Source organism: Eufriesea mexicana, unplaced genomic scaffold (genome assembly GCF_001483705.2).
Source record: "Eufriesea mexicana isolate 0111107269 unplaced genomic scaffold, ASM148370v2 scaffold4744748580, whole genome shotgun sequence".
Classification (NCBI taxonomy): Eukaryota; Metazoa; Arthropoda; class Insecta; order Hymenoptera; family Apidae; genus Eufriesea; species Eufriesea mexicana.
Genome location: NW_016907874.1, coordinates 110,565 through 128,995, shown reverse-complemented (window position 1 = coordinate 128,995; position 18,431 = coordinate 110,565). Strand labels below are relative to the sequence as shown.

General features: G+C 37.4%; 3 protein-coding genes across 4 annotated transcripts; all 3 read left to right on the top strand.

Moving 5' to 3' along the window:
• The first annotated feature begins 809 nt into the window (after positions 1-809).
• On the top strand, positions 810-2,687 carry LOC108553900 (glucose dehydrogenase [FAD, quinone]). Its single transcript, XM_017909021.1, has one exon. It carries the CDS (start codon positions 810-812, stop codon positions 2,685-2,687), a length of 1,878 nt encoding a protein of 625 aa, XP_017764510.1.
• Positions 2,688-6,284: 3,597 nt separating this feature from the next.
• On the top strand, positions 6,285-10,432 carry LOC108554821 (choline dehydrogenase, mitochondrial). The gene is given in 2 exon segments (XM_017910221.1): positions 6,285-8,126; positions 10,006-10,432. Coding segments are annotated over 2 exon segments (1,938 nt in total). The 5' UTR covers positions 6,285-6,344; the 3' UTR covers positions 10,162-10,432.
• A 1,539-nt stretch (positions 10,433-11,971) lies between these two features.
• LOC108554319 (glucose dehydrogenase [FAD, quinone]-like) lies at positions 11,972-17,280 on the top strand. 2 transcript variants are annotated; one of them, XM_017909578.1, is made up of 4 exons: positions 11,972-12,518; positions 13,903-14,438; positions 14,828-16,113; positions 16,214-17,280. In XM_017909578.1, the coding sequence occupies exons 2-3, from the start codon at positions 13,904-13,906 to the stop codon at positions 16,108-16,110; spliced, it is 1,818 nt and encodes a 605-aa protein (XP_017765067.1). In that variant the 5' UTR covers positions 11,972-12,518; position 13,903; the 3' UTR covers positions 16,111-16,113; positions 16,214-17,280. The 2 variants fall into 2 exon arrangements, with proteins under 2 accessions (XP_017765067.1, XP_017765144.1); XM_017909655.1 differs by lacking the exon at positions 11,972-12,518 and having other exon boundaries at positions 13,768-14,438.
• The last annotated feature ends 1,151 nt before the right edge of the window (positions 17,281-18,431 follow it).

Below are 18,431 nucleotides of genomic sequence, written 5' to 3'. Positions count from 1 at the left end.
ACCCACAATTTTATTATTTTATATTTCGACTGTAACTCTGAAGGTTAGACATGCCTCTGAGCACATCCTCTCAGTGGATTAAGTCATATATCTAGATGCAAAAGTACAGGAAATTTGCGACTATCAGACCTGACAGATTGGACCCACACATAGCGTGGACAGTATGATAGACCCACCAAAGTGACGGACGGATACCTACGTGTAAATCGCGTCATTGACAACCGAAAAGCAACTTCCGTGACAGTTCCCACTCCTGGGCCAAAAGTCCTTCCGACACACGCACGTCCAAGGCACTTGTCAAGTCTAATCCTCGGAGTTACAGTCTTAATACAAAATAATAAAGTTTTTAGAATTATAGAGAATGAAAGTAAGAGTTACGCTATAAGCATGGTCGAAGAGCTGGAAGGAGTCGGAGTTGCGAGTAAAATCTAGCGCAATTACCTCGGAGAGGCTGTAAATCAATTACACGGTAGAAATGTAATTTCAGGATAGATGAAGCTATTAAAATAAGTTAGAGTTGCTTTAAAACACGATAGAAGACACGACAACGTGGTAGAACGCGTGAAATTGTCTGTTTACAGGAAGACGATAGACTCGATGAGGAAATTAGAAGAACCAAAGACACGATGAAGAACGTAAATTTCCACGTGTCGTTCAAGGTACACCGTATCCAGAAAATCGGGACTCGGCCACCAGACATCCTGTCACGGTGAAAGGGACAACCTGCGTGATGAGATGCGAACTAGCCATCGATTCCAAAGTCCAAAACAGCGTACGTCCAAGTCTAGGAGCCTATCAGTTAGGAAAGAATGGTTTTCAGTGCGATCGTGGTCACATCGGCCTTAAAGGGTGCCCTGGGCCTGGTGGGAACGAGTCTATGGCTAATCCCTCTGCTGATAGCAGGTTTGTCTTACTACCGATACGACCAATTGGACCCAGAAAGTCGACCAATCGACAGGTACCCTCTCTATCCAGAGTACGACTTCGTGGTCGTGGGTGCCGGGTCAGCTGGAGCTGTCGTGGCCAACAGGCTGTCAGAAATTCCTAAATGGAACGTTCTGCTACTAGAAGCTGGTCCGGATGAAAACGAAGTAACGGATGTGCCATCGCTAGCAGCTTATCTTCAACTAACGAAACTAGACTGGAAGTACAAAACGGAACCAACAGGGAAGGCCTGCCTGGCTATGAAAGGTGGCCGCTGCAACTGGCCCCGTGGTAAAGTTCTTGGTGGTTCCAGCGTGCTCAATTACATGCTGTACGTCAGAGGGAACAGACACGATTACGATCACTGGGAGTCCATGGGTAATCCTGGCTGGGGATACAACCAAGCGCTCTATTACTTCAAGAAGTCCGAGGACAACAGGAACCCCTATTTACAGAAGAGTCCCTATCACTCCACTGGCGGTTACCTGACAGTGCAAGAGTCTCCGTGGAAGACTCCTCTAGTAGTAGCGTTCGTTCAAGCAGGTACAGAGATGGGGTACGAGAACAGGGACATAAATGGAGAGCGACAGACAGGATTCATGATAGCTCAAGGAACAATTCGCAGGGGTAGCAGGTGTTCCACGGCAAAAGCGTTTCTACGTCCAATTCGTCTGCGACGAAACATCCACACGGCCATGAACTCTCACGTAACAAGACTGCTGATCGACCCGGTCACCATGAGAGCAACGGGTGTCGAATTCGTCAGAGACGGTAGTAGACAGATAGTCCGCGCGAGGAAAGAGGTGATTCTTTCGGCAGGAGCGATCAACACTCCTCAGATCCTCATGTTATCCGGGATAGGACCCAGGGAACACCTGCGTCATATTGGTATCAGGGTGATCAAGGATCTCCGAGTAGGTGACAACCTACAGGACCACGTTGGTATGGGTGGACTAACGTTTCTCATAGACAAACCCGTGGCCATCGTCCAGGATCGCTTCCAAGCTGCCCCAGTGACGATGCATTACATAGCCAATGGAAGAGGTCCGATGACCACTCTGGGTGGCGTAGAGGGCTACGCCTTCGTGAACACCAAATTCGCGAATCGATCGATGGATTACCCAGACATTCAATTACACGTGGCGCCGGCGTCCATCAACTCAGACGCCGGCGTCCAGGTGAGGAAGGTTCTAGGCATAACCGACGAAGTCTATGACACGGTGTACAGGCCAATAGCGAATAAAGACGCCTGGACCATCATGCCGCTTCTGCTCAGGCCTAAATCGAGAGGTACGGTTAGGTTACGCAGCTCCAATCCGTTTCATAGTCCATTGATCAACGCTAATTACTTTTCCGATCCCTTTGACATCGCTACCCTGGTCGAGGGTGCCAAAATCGCGATGAGGATCAGCGAATCCAAAGTGTTCAAGCAGTTTGGCTCTAGGGTTCACAGGATCAAGCTGCCAGGTTGCAAACACCTGAAATTCGCTTCTGATGCCTATTGGGAGTGTCATATCCGACATATCTCCATGACGATCTACCATCCGGTTGGAACGACGAAAATGGGCCCGTCCAGCGATCCCACTGCTGTCGTGGATTCTAGACTGAAGGTACACGGGATCGACGGGCTGAGAGTGATCGACGCGTCGATCATGCCTACGATTTCCAGCGGGAACACGAATGCTCCGGTAATTATGATCGGAGAGAAGGGAGCTGATCTCGTGAAGAATGATTGGCTGACGGTGGAAACATCGAGGAGCTAATGCATCTAGAGGTTGAGCAGTAGGTGTTGAGAACTTGGGTGCATAGGGTACTGCGTGAATTTTGTTGATAGATAAATAATTGTCAAATGGTTAATTACGTTTTGTTGATAGATTAGTCGTGAAGAATGAGTGAGATTCGCGAGTTCGAGGCATTGCAATGACGTCTGTATTGTGATACGTTGATTGTATATACTATGTGTATATATAAAGGCGAAGTTTGGTTAAATTAATTTGCAGAATTATTAAGTTAAGTTGTGGAATACTATAAGATGGTTTGAAATAGCAGAAAAATCAAATTAATTGTTAAAAATTAACGAATTAAATGCTAACTTGAATCAATTGTGAAATAAATCCCATTAAAAGTTCTATTGTGAATGTAAATATACTTAACCCTTTGCACTCGAGAGGTGCCTTTCAGTCGCCATTTGGTAAAATTTTCATATAAAATTAATATATCAAATTTAAAATAATGTAACATTGTGCGAGGTATCGAAATTAAATAATTCTACGTGTTAATTATTATACGATTTCCTATTTACTGTTCGAAAAATATCATCAGCCTTATAGCAGAAACTTTTTCAACTCGTACCCTTCTTTAGTCAGAAAATCGTCGAGCGCAAAGGGTTAATACATCGAGTCGGAAACGATACGAAAATAAATCGTGGACTGTTAATATCGTAGCATGACAACCGTAATTAATTTCAATGGTGCGTATAAAGTATCGATAACTGTACCATTCTGCAATTGTCATTTAAAGCTACGTAAAGCGATTAAAATTATTTTTTGTTTCCCATTTCATTTTCATGGAGGAATCTTCCTCCTTTTTATTTTTGGGATAAAGAATTTCCACGATTCCGATATTTTAATTTAAGACTTAAATTGCTAATTAAATTAGACCTAATATTTGTTTCAATGATAAATACTGCGTGAAGTATATCATCAGCTAGGCTATTTTGTAATTGTTATGTAAAACTAGACAAACCGATTAAAATACTTTTCAGTTTTCCTTTCCCCTTTTCCAGATAAATCTTTTCTTTTCTAATTCTTGCAATAAAGAATTTCCACGAAATTAAAATATACTAATATAAATAAAAATATACTATGAGACCATTAAGTGTCTTAAAATTTTAAGTCGAGTTAACAAACTAGTTTCCTCAGCGTTCAAAGGATCGAATGAAAAGTCGAATAAAGATTATAAATGACGACAATCTGCTCCCAGATCTTTCTATATACCTGTAAAGCAAACAAATCAATAGAATCATTATGAGTCGTAAGGAAAGACCGACTAATTATTCGAGTTTAATATATTTACATACAAGGAAAACAATCTAGAACCTGACCAAAGTTTATTTCAGAATATTCTCAGGAATTAACTGTTCGACTTAACGCCAGTAATAATATCAAAACACTACGATAGAAACACAAATATTATTAATTAATTCTTAATTAAGTACACTAAAAATTATTAATTGATATCGGCCCTTAATTAATTCGGAATATTCTCAGAAATTAATTGCTCATCTTAATGCCAGTAATAATATTAGAATATTACAAACATAAATCTTATTTACACTACCTTGAATTAATATTCAAATGACGTAAATTATGTCATAGTTATAGGATTAAGAGTACTGATGATATATTAAAAATTGAATTATTTATTGATACTGATTCGAAACATTTTGCAATATTCTTCTATTACACAGACGTCCTTTAATATTTCAAAGGGATGGTTAAAAGAAAATTTTTCTTCCTATATTTAAAATCCTATTCAAACCTAACCCGTCTTCGCTGTAAATTGGTGCAATTAAGTGTAATTTAAAACTATGTTTATAAATATTTTTTGCACGAACGAAGTCAGACATTTTCTTAAAACGAAACAGCTTGAAAATCAATTAAGTTACAGACCGTTAAGTTACATACGAAATTACGAGATAAATATTAATATAAAATTTAGAATGTTAGTAGAAATCATTTTTATTTAAATGTAAATTGTTTCTGTAATCTCTGTCATGGAATTGAAAATACGACAAATAACACGTCACGTATATTCAGCGTTAGAGCATTCGAAATGAATAAATATGACTAATAAATGTTAATTTGAGCAGCTAAAATCATGTCAACAGTTTTAAAATATTAATACTTTGCACTCGGCGATTTTTCCATTGCAGAACAATAGCAATTCAAAAACTTTCTATCACAAAGTCAGCGATATTTTTGAATAAGAAATCGTATACAAATTAAGACGTAGAATTATTTTACTTCGACATTCCACGCTTCGTTGGGTAATTTTAAGCTAATTAACATCGATCTATAGAATCCTAGAATTTAGATCCTAGAATTTAGAATTAAATGGCGACTGGGAGTCACTTTTCGAGTGCAAAGGTTAAATAAGAAACTGTTAGAAAATGAAATAAGAATTCTTTAGTAATTGCATCTATCGAATTAATAAGTCACTAATTTCAAATGGTATAGTAACCAATGAAAATGAAATAACCTCTCCTGCACATGATGGCTTCCTTGGTAATCTGACAATTTATTACAAAGAGTTGTATGCTTTTATCGTTATCGTTAACACTTGCCATTGAAATTTAGAATTTTAGATGAGAAATTTAGATGAAAGACTATCTTAAAATAAATATTACACCTAACTGAATCAACCTTGCTTTTATATAACTTGTCCTACATAATCATACGTTCGTCCATTTCTAATTGTTATTGCTATGTTATTATTACGAATAAGTCCCTTTTTGCTGCAACAAGTTTCTTAAATAAATACCTGTCCCTACTCGAATAATATCCTACTTTATTTGCAATATTTTCAATTTCATTAATTTTCGTTGAGCATGACTACATATTTTACGTAATATAAGCGAGTAATTTTAACGAAATATGCATTCCTACAATTACAACGCAACGAACGTTTTATTTTATTACTTTACGGATTCCTTCTCGATTGATTATTCCAAAATAGAAAAGACGGGTCACATAGTCGATTAAACCCTAACCTAAATATCCTAGCATCGAGCAACGAGAAACAAATTTATTATCGATTCATTACCATTTTTCTTTAATATTGCAAACATTTTGTTTTATCCTGTAACGAAAACACCAATTCCCATGTCAACGTTACGCAATATTAGTGGATAATCCTTCCTAAATATATCGTGCTTAATTCAGTTTTTAAAACAGCTGCACTTTCATACTCCGGTATTATGCAAATCAAGTATAATTAAATAGATACACAGCACTGAGAAATCACGTATCAGAGTGTTGAAATTATTCATTGAATTATGTCTCAGATGTATAATACCGATGCGCAGTTACCTGTGTCGATACAGTTCCATAAAATTCCAGTGCAAATAAGAAAATTATCTTCTATATCATAGAGACAGTGGGGTCGAAACGAATGCAGCATAACATAAAGAGAGAAAAGTATTCCGTTATTTTCCTGGTCGTAAAGTGGGAAAAAGGCAAGAAAAGAAATAAATATGAAGGAAGAAAAACAGAACGAAAATACGGAAAGAAATATCCATATTCATCTATATGTACATGTATTCATATTCTCACGCAAGGTCCGCCGCGTATGTAGTAGTAATTATATATGCGATGGAAAAATAACATCGACGTATCAATGCTTTCCGACTGACTACGAGGATGAAATTTCTGTCAACCGTGATCTTCGCTTGTGCTGTGATCTACTACTTCGTCTTTTATTACCACTCCGTAACGACGAGCACGACTCGGTATAAGAACGTCTATGGCACCACGAACTTCAATACCACATGGGCAGAAAACCTGATTGATAGTATAAAAGGTATCTTCAAGTTCTTACGTCAAGGTTACACGCACGAAAACGCCCAGCCTGATGTGACGCCGATACCTAACTCCAGCTACGACTTCGTCGTGATAGGCGCCGGGACAGCTGGAGCAACGGTGGCGTCTAGACTTAGCGAGATCCCAGATCTCACGGTTCTTCTGATCGAGGCCGGGGGCGAAGAAACTACAATCATGAGCATACCCTTGATAGCTGGTTTATTACAATCCTCGGAAATAATCAACTGGAAATACGAAACGTAGTTCTGCAGAGGGATGAATAACCGCAGGTGTATGTGGCCTAAAGGGAAGGTGATGGGTGGAAGTAGCACTATAAATTACCTGATCGGTACTCGAGGCAACAAATGGGACTACGACAGGTGGGCTGAACTGGGTAACGACGGATGGGCGTACAAGGATGTGCTGAAGTACTTCAAGAAACTAGAGACCGTTCGGATCCCTGAACTAAGGAAGGACAAGAAGAATCATGGAACGGATGGTCCACTTTCGTTAGAGTATTCGATATTCCAGACACCTCTGTTAACCGCGTTCCTGGAGGCTGGCCAGGAGCTCGGTTATCCGTTGGTGGATTACAACGGGGACACGCAGATCGGTTTCTCGCCGATACAAGCGACTATGTACAAAAGCTCCCGCATGAGCAGCAATAGAGCCTACCTAGTTGGCAAACTTCGAAGCAATCTCCACGTGACCAAGTGGACCATGGTGCACAAGATACTGATAGACGAGCAGAGTAAACGTGCTATCGGAGTGGAGATGGAGAAAGGAAATCGTCGTTTCTCGGTGTTCGCGAAGAAAGAGGTGATCCTGTGCGCTGGAGCGATAGGCTCCCCTCAGTTGTTGATGTTGTCCGGAATAGGACCCGCGAATCATTTGACAGAATTAGGTATAAAAGTAACGAAGGATGCGAGAGTTGGTGACAATTTGATGGATCACGTAATGTTTAGTGGGATCACATTCAGTATCAAGGAACCAGTGAGCGTAATCTTTAACGAAGTAATAAACCCTTTCAAACCGTTCCTGAAAGACTACTTACTGCATAAAAAGGGACCAGTAACGTTGCCTGGTGGATGCGAAGGGATAGCATTCGTGGACACAAATGACCCGACGAATAGAGACGGTCTTCCGGATATAGAGATGATTAGTTTGAGCTGTACAAGCTACGCTAACAATGCTGTAGTGAAAAATTTTGGGTATTTTGGGGAGATAAAAGATAAAATCGATCAGATGTACAATATGCAAGGATGGCAAATAATTCCGGTACTACTACGTCCAAAGAGTCGAGGTTGGATAAGACTAAAGTCCAAGGACGTTAACGTGAAACCAAAGATAATTTCCAATTATCTGAGTCATCCGGATGACATTAAGGTTTTGCTGAGGGGGATCAGAATAGCCTATAGTTTCGGTGAGTCGAAGGCGTTTAAGAAATTTGGTTCAGAGTTCTATAATAAAACGATATCCGAGTGTGAGAAGTATCAGTTCGACACTGACGATTATTGGATGTGCTTCTTAAGAATGGAGACACTCACTTTATATCACTATAGCGGGACCTGCAAAATGGGACCAGAGAGCGACCCTACTGCCGTCGTCGATCCAACATTGAAGGTACGGTACAATAATACGATAAAATATTGCAATACAATAAGATACAATTACATTTTCATTTTTAATGCTACAATCACCGACCTGTAATTTATACTCAAATCTGGCGAATAATATTTACTGAGATGGTATAATGAAAACAAATAAATTTATTTATATACAGTAGCTCGCGAAAACACTTTCAAAAGAATTCTCTGCCCCAAAAATCTTGATTTTTATGAAAATTTGCGTCAAGTATAACGAGTTACATGTGCTATCATTTTTTCATTGACAGAAAATCACTCTGACGGGGTAAAATCAAAAACTAAAATTTTAACAATGTTTCTGCTCCTTAAACGAGATCTCATGCAGAGTAATTTTTACTATAGAGTAACAGAGCACCAAGAATTATAGATTTTTTATTCAAAAATAGTTTTTCCTTATCTCGTATCGTTATGCAGTTACATTTAAGAAAACAGAAATCGAACTGTAACTTTGAGTAACTTCACTCACGAAAGCAAAATCTGCAAATAAAGAAAATTGAGCCACGTGTATCCCGTTATGCTTAACACATTGAGTGACGACATATGAAACATTTAACACTAGAAGTACCAACCCAGTGAAAATGAATGGTCCCAGAATTTTCCTTTTTGCAATCACCGAACACATACGCCTGCTTTAAGAATAAAATTAATATCAACTCGTATTAAGAAAGAACTGTAATCAATATATTCACTCATATTCATCGTATTGCTGAAATTACTATAATCTGTGCACGTTATAGTTAGGTACTCATTAAAGATCGGTAGTTCTAGTGTTAAAGCCTGAGCACCGACCTCGTTCGCTTGTTTCCGAACAACGAGTAGCTAAAGAAAATATTTAAACTTATACATTTCCTTAAAATACTATATTTGGAATGCAAATTCGTCATTCTATGGACATTTCGCTATTACTAGAATCATCGGAATCACTCGAATATTGTAATGGAACAGTTCTTGATATTCTCCTTGGACCCAAATCGCTATCACTGTCCTCGACTCGTATGTCAGAATCTTCTGAATGTATCGAATAATCTGATAGAGGGTGAGCAATATATTCGTTAGAAACTTCACTCATATTACATGGGTAAAAAGTTACAGAATAATAAGAATTATTATATTGTTCAAGGAAAAGCGTGAATCTACGAAAGAGGTACTAACTAAGGAATACACTGCTCGAGATTGATTCTTGCTTTTATCGTTTCTGAACCGTCGTATATGTTTTATGTTCGGAGTATAACACATGCAGGTTGTCGTAAACGTGACAAGTGAATACAAATTGACGTGTAAGACATCCATACAAGCAAAAAAAGATCGTCGTCATTGTGAGGGCGAGAGTCAAGTGACAATCTTACAAACCTGCATTATGGCTCAAGGGACAGACGCAGAAATCCGCGTTTTCATGGGACCGGTGCTGAAGGTGTCAGCACGCACACAAACTTTCATTAAAATCAGAACTTTTCAGTTAGAATACTGTATATAATATTATGTATAAATAATTAATTTTATTTCACGTATGTCGCTATAGAAAGTAACGTTAACTTTTCTAAAAGTCTGACAATAATAATTTTGATAAATTTGGTAATTCGAATCCTAATTCTATTTAAGACTATTTGTTTCATTTTCTGTTTTATTTCTTGTTTCATTGGTGATGGAATATAAAAGTAACTTAAAATATGAATGATGTACGAAGGATGCAATAATGAAGGATGTATCCGAATTTTGAATTTTATTCGAGTTAATATAGCTAACGATATTGCGACGGAAATTAACGATCGAATAATACATTGCTCTGATAAATTTCATTTCAGGAAGCAATAGTAGGATAAAACGTACGTTAACGAGAACGAAATGAAATGTTGCAGGTAATTGGCATCAAAGGATTACGAGTGGTTGATACTTCCATAATGCCAGAAATTCCATCAGGACATACGAATATTCCAACATACATGATAGCGGAAAAATTATCAGACATGATCAAAAACGAATGGGGATATACGAATAATTCAACTGAATTTTGATCTCTTCAATTCTGACTTTGGAATACTTTAAAGTAGAAAGAAAGGAAGCCAGAAAGAAAAACAAGCTGCCTGTATTCTTGAATCTCACATTGATCTTTTTCTGGCTTCTTTTTTCTTTCCTTTATTCTGACAAGGAAGTTTGAGGTATGAATTCATGCATAGTCATTTATAATTTGTGAAATGTAATTATATGTTGTATTTTCGAATTTACATTGCGGTTGAAACGCATCACATAAATATCAATCATCAATAAAACGTTCCTAAACATTAATAATTAATGCTTTTTTTTTAAAGAACACGTAGGATAATTATAATTTTCTATGTACTATGGCCAAAGAAGATATTTACGTAACGATTAAACGACCTCGTTTCTTCAAATACAGCGTGTAATGCGACTTAATTAAATTTAAATTTAATTTAATAATTAACAAATTAATTGTAAGTTATAAACCGAATAATTAAACAATTCGAAACTTCGTATACACATTTTGTACAACTTCCAAAATGATGGAAAAATAAAACAGAAATCATTTTTTAATTTACTCTCCAACGAAGCAACCTGCAGAAAAATTCAATTTCCCTATACGCAAATATACCTGACAATTTTATTGTTAAAAGAAGAATGATTGAAGTATCGCATAAATATTATTAACTTTTGTTTATGTAATAGTAGACCGCTTTTAAAATGACGGAAACACATTTAAATAAATAATTTCACGGATTTTTATCTGAAAATCTGAATGAATTGAAATATTTAGAAGAAACGATAGGTAAGTTTCAACGCTTGGAACGATAAAACGAATCACCTATTGCGAACGATGCATTACACGTGCCGTTCGATCGATTTCGTATAACATCACCGGCGTGTTTAAACAAGAAATCATTCTTGACACCTTCTACATAGTGCATTTGTTTGTGCAACAGTGAAACGAGGCCACCTCAAACGAGGTTCGCAGAAGAACCGCATCCCGTATTATCGATATTTTCTATTTGACTTGTTTCACGTGTTCACAGAGTCTTGAACGATATATCACGTATCCCAGGAATCAGTGCTTTAACTCTAATGACTATAAATTTAGAAACGAATACTATTGTTGCGACGTCCTCGCCGTCCTTTTTGAGGATCAACAAATTATAAAACAAGACATCAGAGAAGTCGAAGACATAAGACGATTTGGAGAAATCAAACAGAACACATCAGATGACGTTAGCGAGAATTCGCACAGAAAACATCAGACGGTTTTGGGGCTCAGACAAGACAAATCAGACGTGAACTAGAGCTCGAAGGCGTAAGACGGTATTGAGGAGTCAAAGACGTAAAACGGTAGTTGAGAGAAAACGAGAAGACAGAAAACGGGAGACGAAAGACAAGACGAGAAACGGCAGAGGCAGAGACGATACAGCATACACACCAATCACACATAAACAAATCATAATCGTGTAATAAAGTGTAAATACAACCAAGACAAACTGCGCTTTATTACAACACCTAAGTGCTCAGTGTCTCGTGAAGATTCGGCACACTGAGAAAAGGGGCAACAAAAGTATACCATCGCTGCCCCCTCAGCAATGATGAGCTTCAGTCACCATTTGATAAAATTTGGAAAATCGATATTAATTAAAATATCAAATTCAGGTATCGAAATCAAATAATTTGACAATTCTATTATTACACAATTCTTTAATTACTGTGTCAATTTTTTAATAGAGAATCTTTGAATTTCTACTCTTCTCTAGTCAAAAAATCGTCGAGTGCAAAGGATTAATATTTCATCCACCACTAACAAATTCAACAAACCTTTTCTCTCTTCAAAAATATATCTTCTAATACCATATATAAAATTCTACATCGATTATAAAATATTCCCTTTCGAATTTGACACTGTCAATTTCCTACTCGTTTCCCATTCATTTAAACAATCCTTAAACTATACTATTTGATTTACTTTAATTTCTTATTTATCACTGTTTTTCATTACCTCTCTTTCGAATCTTTGTTACGTGCCTTTGTACGCTGGTGGGTTACTCCCTTCCGAATTTAAATGAATAAATAAATCACACGTGAAATTCAGGTACTGTTATGCATCCCATGAATCAGACAGAAAGGAAGTACGGGACGACGAATGGAAGACACACGAGAAGGGGTAGACATAGTCCGAGGGACCATTACTTAACCGCTATAAGTATTGTGTGAACACGCCACGAGAAAGCGCATTTCTCTAGTGGATCTCGAAGTGGAAAGTGGACACGGTGCAAGTTAAGAAGTAGGTTTCGGCAGTCTGGACGGATCCACGGTTCCAGTTCCTCGAGCACGAGACGGAAGTCGCTTGTTACATGGCTGCCACCGGACGATTATGGTAATAACTATTACGATCAAACGGATACTTGTTCGTGGTCTGTTGCGATAACACATGATGCGAACGTGTGACACGGAGAGCAAGGAATTCGAAGTATGAACGAAGTTTACGGTTGAAGATCGATTTTCTGGCTTTATCGCCTGTTTCTATACTTTATTTTCGTTTCTGCATCCAGTGAGAGTGAAAAAAGAAAGTTGGGTTTGCAGTGACGTAACCTTTAATCTTTAATCATGCGGTAGCGTGGTTTCATCGTTAATTTAATGTTGCGTTTGTGAGATTCCAGAATAATTATGTAACTTGAAATTCAGCAATTTGGACTTTAGATTTGGGTTTCGACGAGAAAGTGATTCTGGAGATCATACTTTGCGATACGTAATATTTACGCGTCGAATGGGGTGTGATTCTTCATTGTACAATGAGAAGGAAAGAGGAATATTTTTGAAATGTACTTTAGGTTAGAAGCAAATCAGAAATTAAAGTAACTTGCTAATCTAGAGAGAATGAAATTGATATTGTTACATAAAAGTTGCTAGGATTAAAAAGAAGAAATTTTTGGGGGAATGCTAACTAATTATTACAGGGGATTATACCTTTTATCATTTAAAATTCCATTACCAAAATCGTACTACGTAACACAGTCGTTAAACGAATGAAAATGTACAGCAACTCGTTCATACGTGACCTACATGCACAAACGTAATCAGATGTAATAGTGAAAACACAGGTGGTTGTTTCAACGATAACAAAACTCATTAATATCTACTAGCCAGTGATAGTAAATAATGCAAGTACAGATTATCTGTATATCGATTACTCTATTCGAAGAAAATTCAAGTATATAAGAATGTCAACACGTTCTCGTTGCAAGCAAATAATTTTTAAAAGGTACTCGAAAATTATTGAACTATCATAGTATCGAAATATGAAAATATCAACTAATATCATCAACGATACCGAGAAATTTGAATATTACAATATTAAAACATCGAAGCATCGAAAGATGAATTAAAAAATCCCAAATCTAGCTAATGAACTGTGGAAATACCGAAGAAAAATTTGTTAAATGGAAATATGAAAATGTCAACTGAAAGATGATAAAACTGAAGTATCGAAATATCGATGGAGAAATTGAAATATTAAAATACTGAATTTAAATGAAATTAATTTAAATGAAAATATTCTAAAATCTAACTAACAAACTATCGAAGAGAATAGAAATATCGAAGTATCGATGATCGAAACGTTAAAGTATGAGTCAAAAAATCGTAACACGAAAATATAGAAGAATTGAAAGATAAATATCCCAAAGAATCGAATGATTCGAGTAATATTTCCATATAAAACACATAATTATTCACAAAGAAAACATATTCCTTTTTTCCAGAATGATGGCTGGTTTCCTCAAACAATTGCTGCTATTATCACTAGCGACATCTCTGGGCGAAACTCAATCGTTTCTAGACGCAATAAAGAGTTACAGGCCTTCGTCGAAAGTTTTGAATAGAATCAACCCGAACAACAAGAGGTACGACTTCATCGTGGTTGGTGCTGGATCAGCTGGGTCGGTGTTGGCTAATCGGCTGTCAGAGAACAAGGAATGGAATATCCTTCTTCTGGAGGCTGGAGGAGTCGAGACCCTGCTTCACCAAGTCCCCATCCTAGTTGGTTACCTCCAATTATCCAGCTTTAACTGGGGTTACAAGGTGGAACCCCAGCAGAATGCCTGTTTGGGTATGATCAATAAACAATGTTCCTGGCCGCGAGGAAAATCTTTGGGTGGCACGAGCACCCTCAATTACATGATCCACACTCGGGGAAACAGGCTAGATTACGATATATGGGCTGCACTAGGGAACGAGGGCTGGTCATACAACGATGTCCTGCAATATTTCAAGAAGAGCGAGAGATTCGATGTTCCAGGTGAGAAAATTCACCCTCTTTTTCCAATTTCATAAAACTATTCATACCATAGAATAAACAGAAAAGTCTACTTTCAAAGTAGCCAACTGATTCGTTCAATTTCCAAGTCACTCGTATACCACGTAAATTCGCGAAGGAAAGAAAAGACGTTAAAGTCAGGTTGACGTAAGTCACTGGCGATTGTGGGTCAAGAAATGAAATATTTTAGAATAAGAATTTCTGACTAGCTCGTACACACGTAGGTATAAAATAGGGGTTAAAGACAAAGCATCGTTTACACGAAAAGAGACGGGCAGATGGCAAAATGGAATTGACATAAATCAGCTAGTCACGAAATTAAAGCTCCATGCACGCACTCCGTGACTATAATGAAACGTATTCGTGTTCAGGCATCAAGAACTCCTCGTACCACGGGGACAAAGGCTACTTGTGCGTGGAGCACGTGCCGTACCACACCGAACTGGCGAAAGCATTCATGAAAGCGGGCATGCAACTCGGCTACGAGATCGTGGACTACAACGGCGAAGACCAAATTGGATTCTCGTATATTCAAGCGAACATGGACAAAGGGACACGATGTAGCGCCTCGAAAGCGTACCTGCGTGTCGACAGGCCGAATCTGAACATCGTGACCGGGGCGCATGTAACCAAGATTCTGATAGACGAGAGCAACAAACGAGTTTACGGTGTCGAGTACGCGGAGAACAAGCAACGCAAGAGAGTGTTCTGTTCTAAAGAGGTTATCCTCTCAGCGGGTACCATAGACTCTGCCAAGCTGTTAATGCTATCAGGGATAGGTCCGAGGGATCACTTGGAGGAACTGGACATCAAAGTGATTCAAGATTTGAAAGTAGGCTACCACATGTACGAGCACGTAGGGTTCTTAGGCCTGACGTTCATGGTGAATCAGTCTGTAGCGCTATTGCAAAGCAGACTGGCCAGGCCTGGTGTCTTCGTGCAATACTTCCTGAACAGAAGCGGCCTGATGTCGCTGCCAGGTGGAGCAGAGGCACTGGCGTTCATCAGAACCAAGTACGCGACTGATAGCAGACCTGACGTGGAACTGTTATTCGCCTCTGGGTCCCTGCACTCGGATGGAGGCGTGCCCCTGAAGAAGGCGCTCCGGATATCCGACGAATTGTACAACACTGTGTACAAACCGATCGAGAATCAAGACGCTTGGTCTATCTGGCCTATCGTGCAGAACCCTCGGAGCATTGGCAGACTTACTCTGAAATCCAAGGACCCGCTCGAGCCTGCCAGGTTAGAGCCTAATTTCTTCACCCACCCGGCTGATCTGGAGATTATTTTAGAGGGTCTTAAACACGCTGTCAATATATCCAAGACCGAACCGTTTCAGAAGTACGGTAGCAGACTGCATGATATAAAGATCCCAGGTTGTGCCACGTTCGAGTTTGCCACTGATGACTATTGGAGGTGTGCCATCAGGCACCTGCCCTCGATGATGAATCACGAAATAGGGACGGTCAAGATGGGACCTAAGAGCGACATGGACGCTGTCGTGGATCCACAGTTGAGGGTGTATGGTGTCCAAGGATTGAGAGTGGCGGATGGGTCTATTATGCCAATTATGCCTACGGGTCACGTGAATGCGGGCATTTTTATGATAGGCGAGAAAGCTGCTGATATGATCAAACGAGCTTGGCAATGATCGGTAAGAAAATTAGGCTAATTATCAGACGATACTAATCTCGGTGAATTGTTATATCTCGAAAATGTTCATATAATGTTACTTGTGAAATAACATTTTTTAGAATGGATGTGTCAAAGGGAGACAAGTCAGATTTCCTCTAGAGGAAATCTGAGTGTGAATCTTCCACAACCTTTACGGAATGTTTGGAGGCTGAAGAATAACGAGATGACAGATTTATTTGTTGTGTATTATTTTGCAGTCGATTTTAAGCTTATTATAGCCCTCTGTTGAATGCGAGATTGCAATTGTTAGATAAGATATGGTTGTTAATTTTTGTTATCGTGACATTTTATACCTAACTGTTAGTATGGAGGCAAAAATTTTCGCTGACACGAAGAATTGTAATTTCCTGCGAACAAACTTGATGAACAAATTTTTGTTCCGAATCGATGTTTCATTTCTATTTTATTTTACTCTTGTTCGATGTTTCGCTGTCGATTTATTCGATTTATTAATTGTATCTCTATGTGTGATTGCGTTGCACAAATTTGTACATGCGCTATACAAATAAACATCGAATGATAATTAAATGGCGAATTGAAAATTCAGCTACGAGATGTTAAAGTAAATGAGGAAAATTTACGATATTTTATTTGTGGTTGCTAAAGAAAATTAGGAGAAAACATCGTCGCGCGGGAAAGCAATATCACAATCATTTGTGATAAGATTAACATTTAATATGAAACAATGAACACGAAAATAAACTTGCTATTAATTCTTTGAAAGCAAATTACGATAACCTTCTGATATTCTTCGTGACGATTATTTTGACCTGTTATTTGAAATTAATTCAGGGTAATATTTTCTAAAAGTAATAAAAGATGACAAATGCAGTGTATTCTTGCGTTTCCCCGTAATACTAATATCTCGATCTATGGGTTGACGTATGAGCTCGATATTTCTTTCATCGCATGACACGAAACAAGAAATGACTCATACTCGAATGGGAATATTGTGCAAAAATGTAACGACATATCGATCTTGTGGAAAAGAAAACAAACCGTTGCATTTTACGCAGAGGAAAATTATTTTCCGAGTATGCCAGCTAGTACATACCATCAGGATTTATTTGTAAAATATGAAACTCCATCTTGAAATAACCTACACCACGAATATAAATTCTTCATCAACGCGTTCGATTTCATTGCAGAATTATTTGTTACACTTTATGATAAATGTTTTATTTTTATAATAAAATACTTTTATTATAAAAATAAATAAAAATTGTATTTACTTTAATATTAACTTTAATTCTTTATTTATTTACTGAAATATTTAGTTTATTACAAAAATAAAAATAAATATTTTATTTTTATAATAACAAACTTTTACTATACTCCCACATTAATTAAAAATCTATTTCAGTACAACACCCTATTTTAGATATAGCAAAGTGTATAAAATAAAAATAATTGTCGAAAAAATTGTCTAGCCTAATGTCAAGAATGAAAAGTGAAAATGTTAAACAATTGTAGATCACTGTGTTTACAAACAAGCAATGTATCAAATATACGAGACGTCAACAAATTGAATTCTTTTCATTTAATAACTGCATTGCCTAGCATCATCAAGTGGAGAAAAGTAATTTTGCTTCGTTAGTTAGATAGGAGATAAATAATTTGCATAAAGAGTCACATCCATCAGCTGGCCCAAATCGCTGTTCGTTTCGGTAAAAGAGAAGTTTCTGTGTAAAGGCATACGACAGATTCATCATCGATGACGTAAATACAAGGAAATGAGTCATACTTCTCCTTTATTAAATGAGATATACTTCCGCGAAAAATTGTGAAAAAAAATCGTAAAAATCTAAAACTAAAGAAACTAACATTTATTTAAGATTGTTTTAACTACCTCGTATTTTCAAAACCTGTGAAAACCAGATAAAAAACTAATTTTTTAAAGGAACACTAAGTATGGGAATATAGTAACTAAGTTACTATAACTAACTAATATAACTATAGTAAATGTAGAAATTCTAACATTTTTATTTGCAAATTTTTATTTATAATAAACGATTAGCTATTTTGCAAATGCATAAAAAGAAAATATGCATTTTTGTGTGAATATTTTACACTAGAGACATCTATCTGGATTTATTGTGACCATGAGATTGTTATCTGCCATAAATGACAGAGGAAGATGAAATTGAAAGGTATAAACACGTCTGGTTTATGTGTAAGAATTTAATAAGAAGGTTATGTAACTCTGTATTGCATATATTGAGGAAAATACGTCTCTTAATAACGTACACAATTGTGATTTATATGTGAATAGTGGTG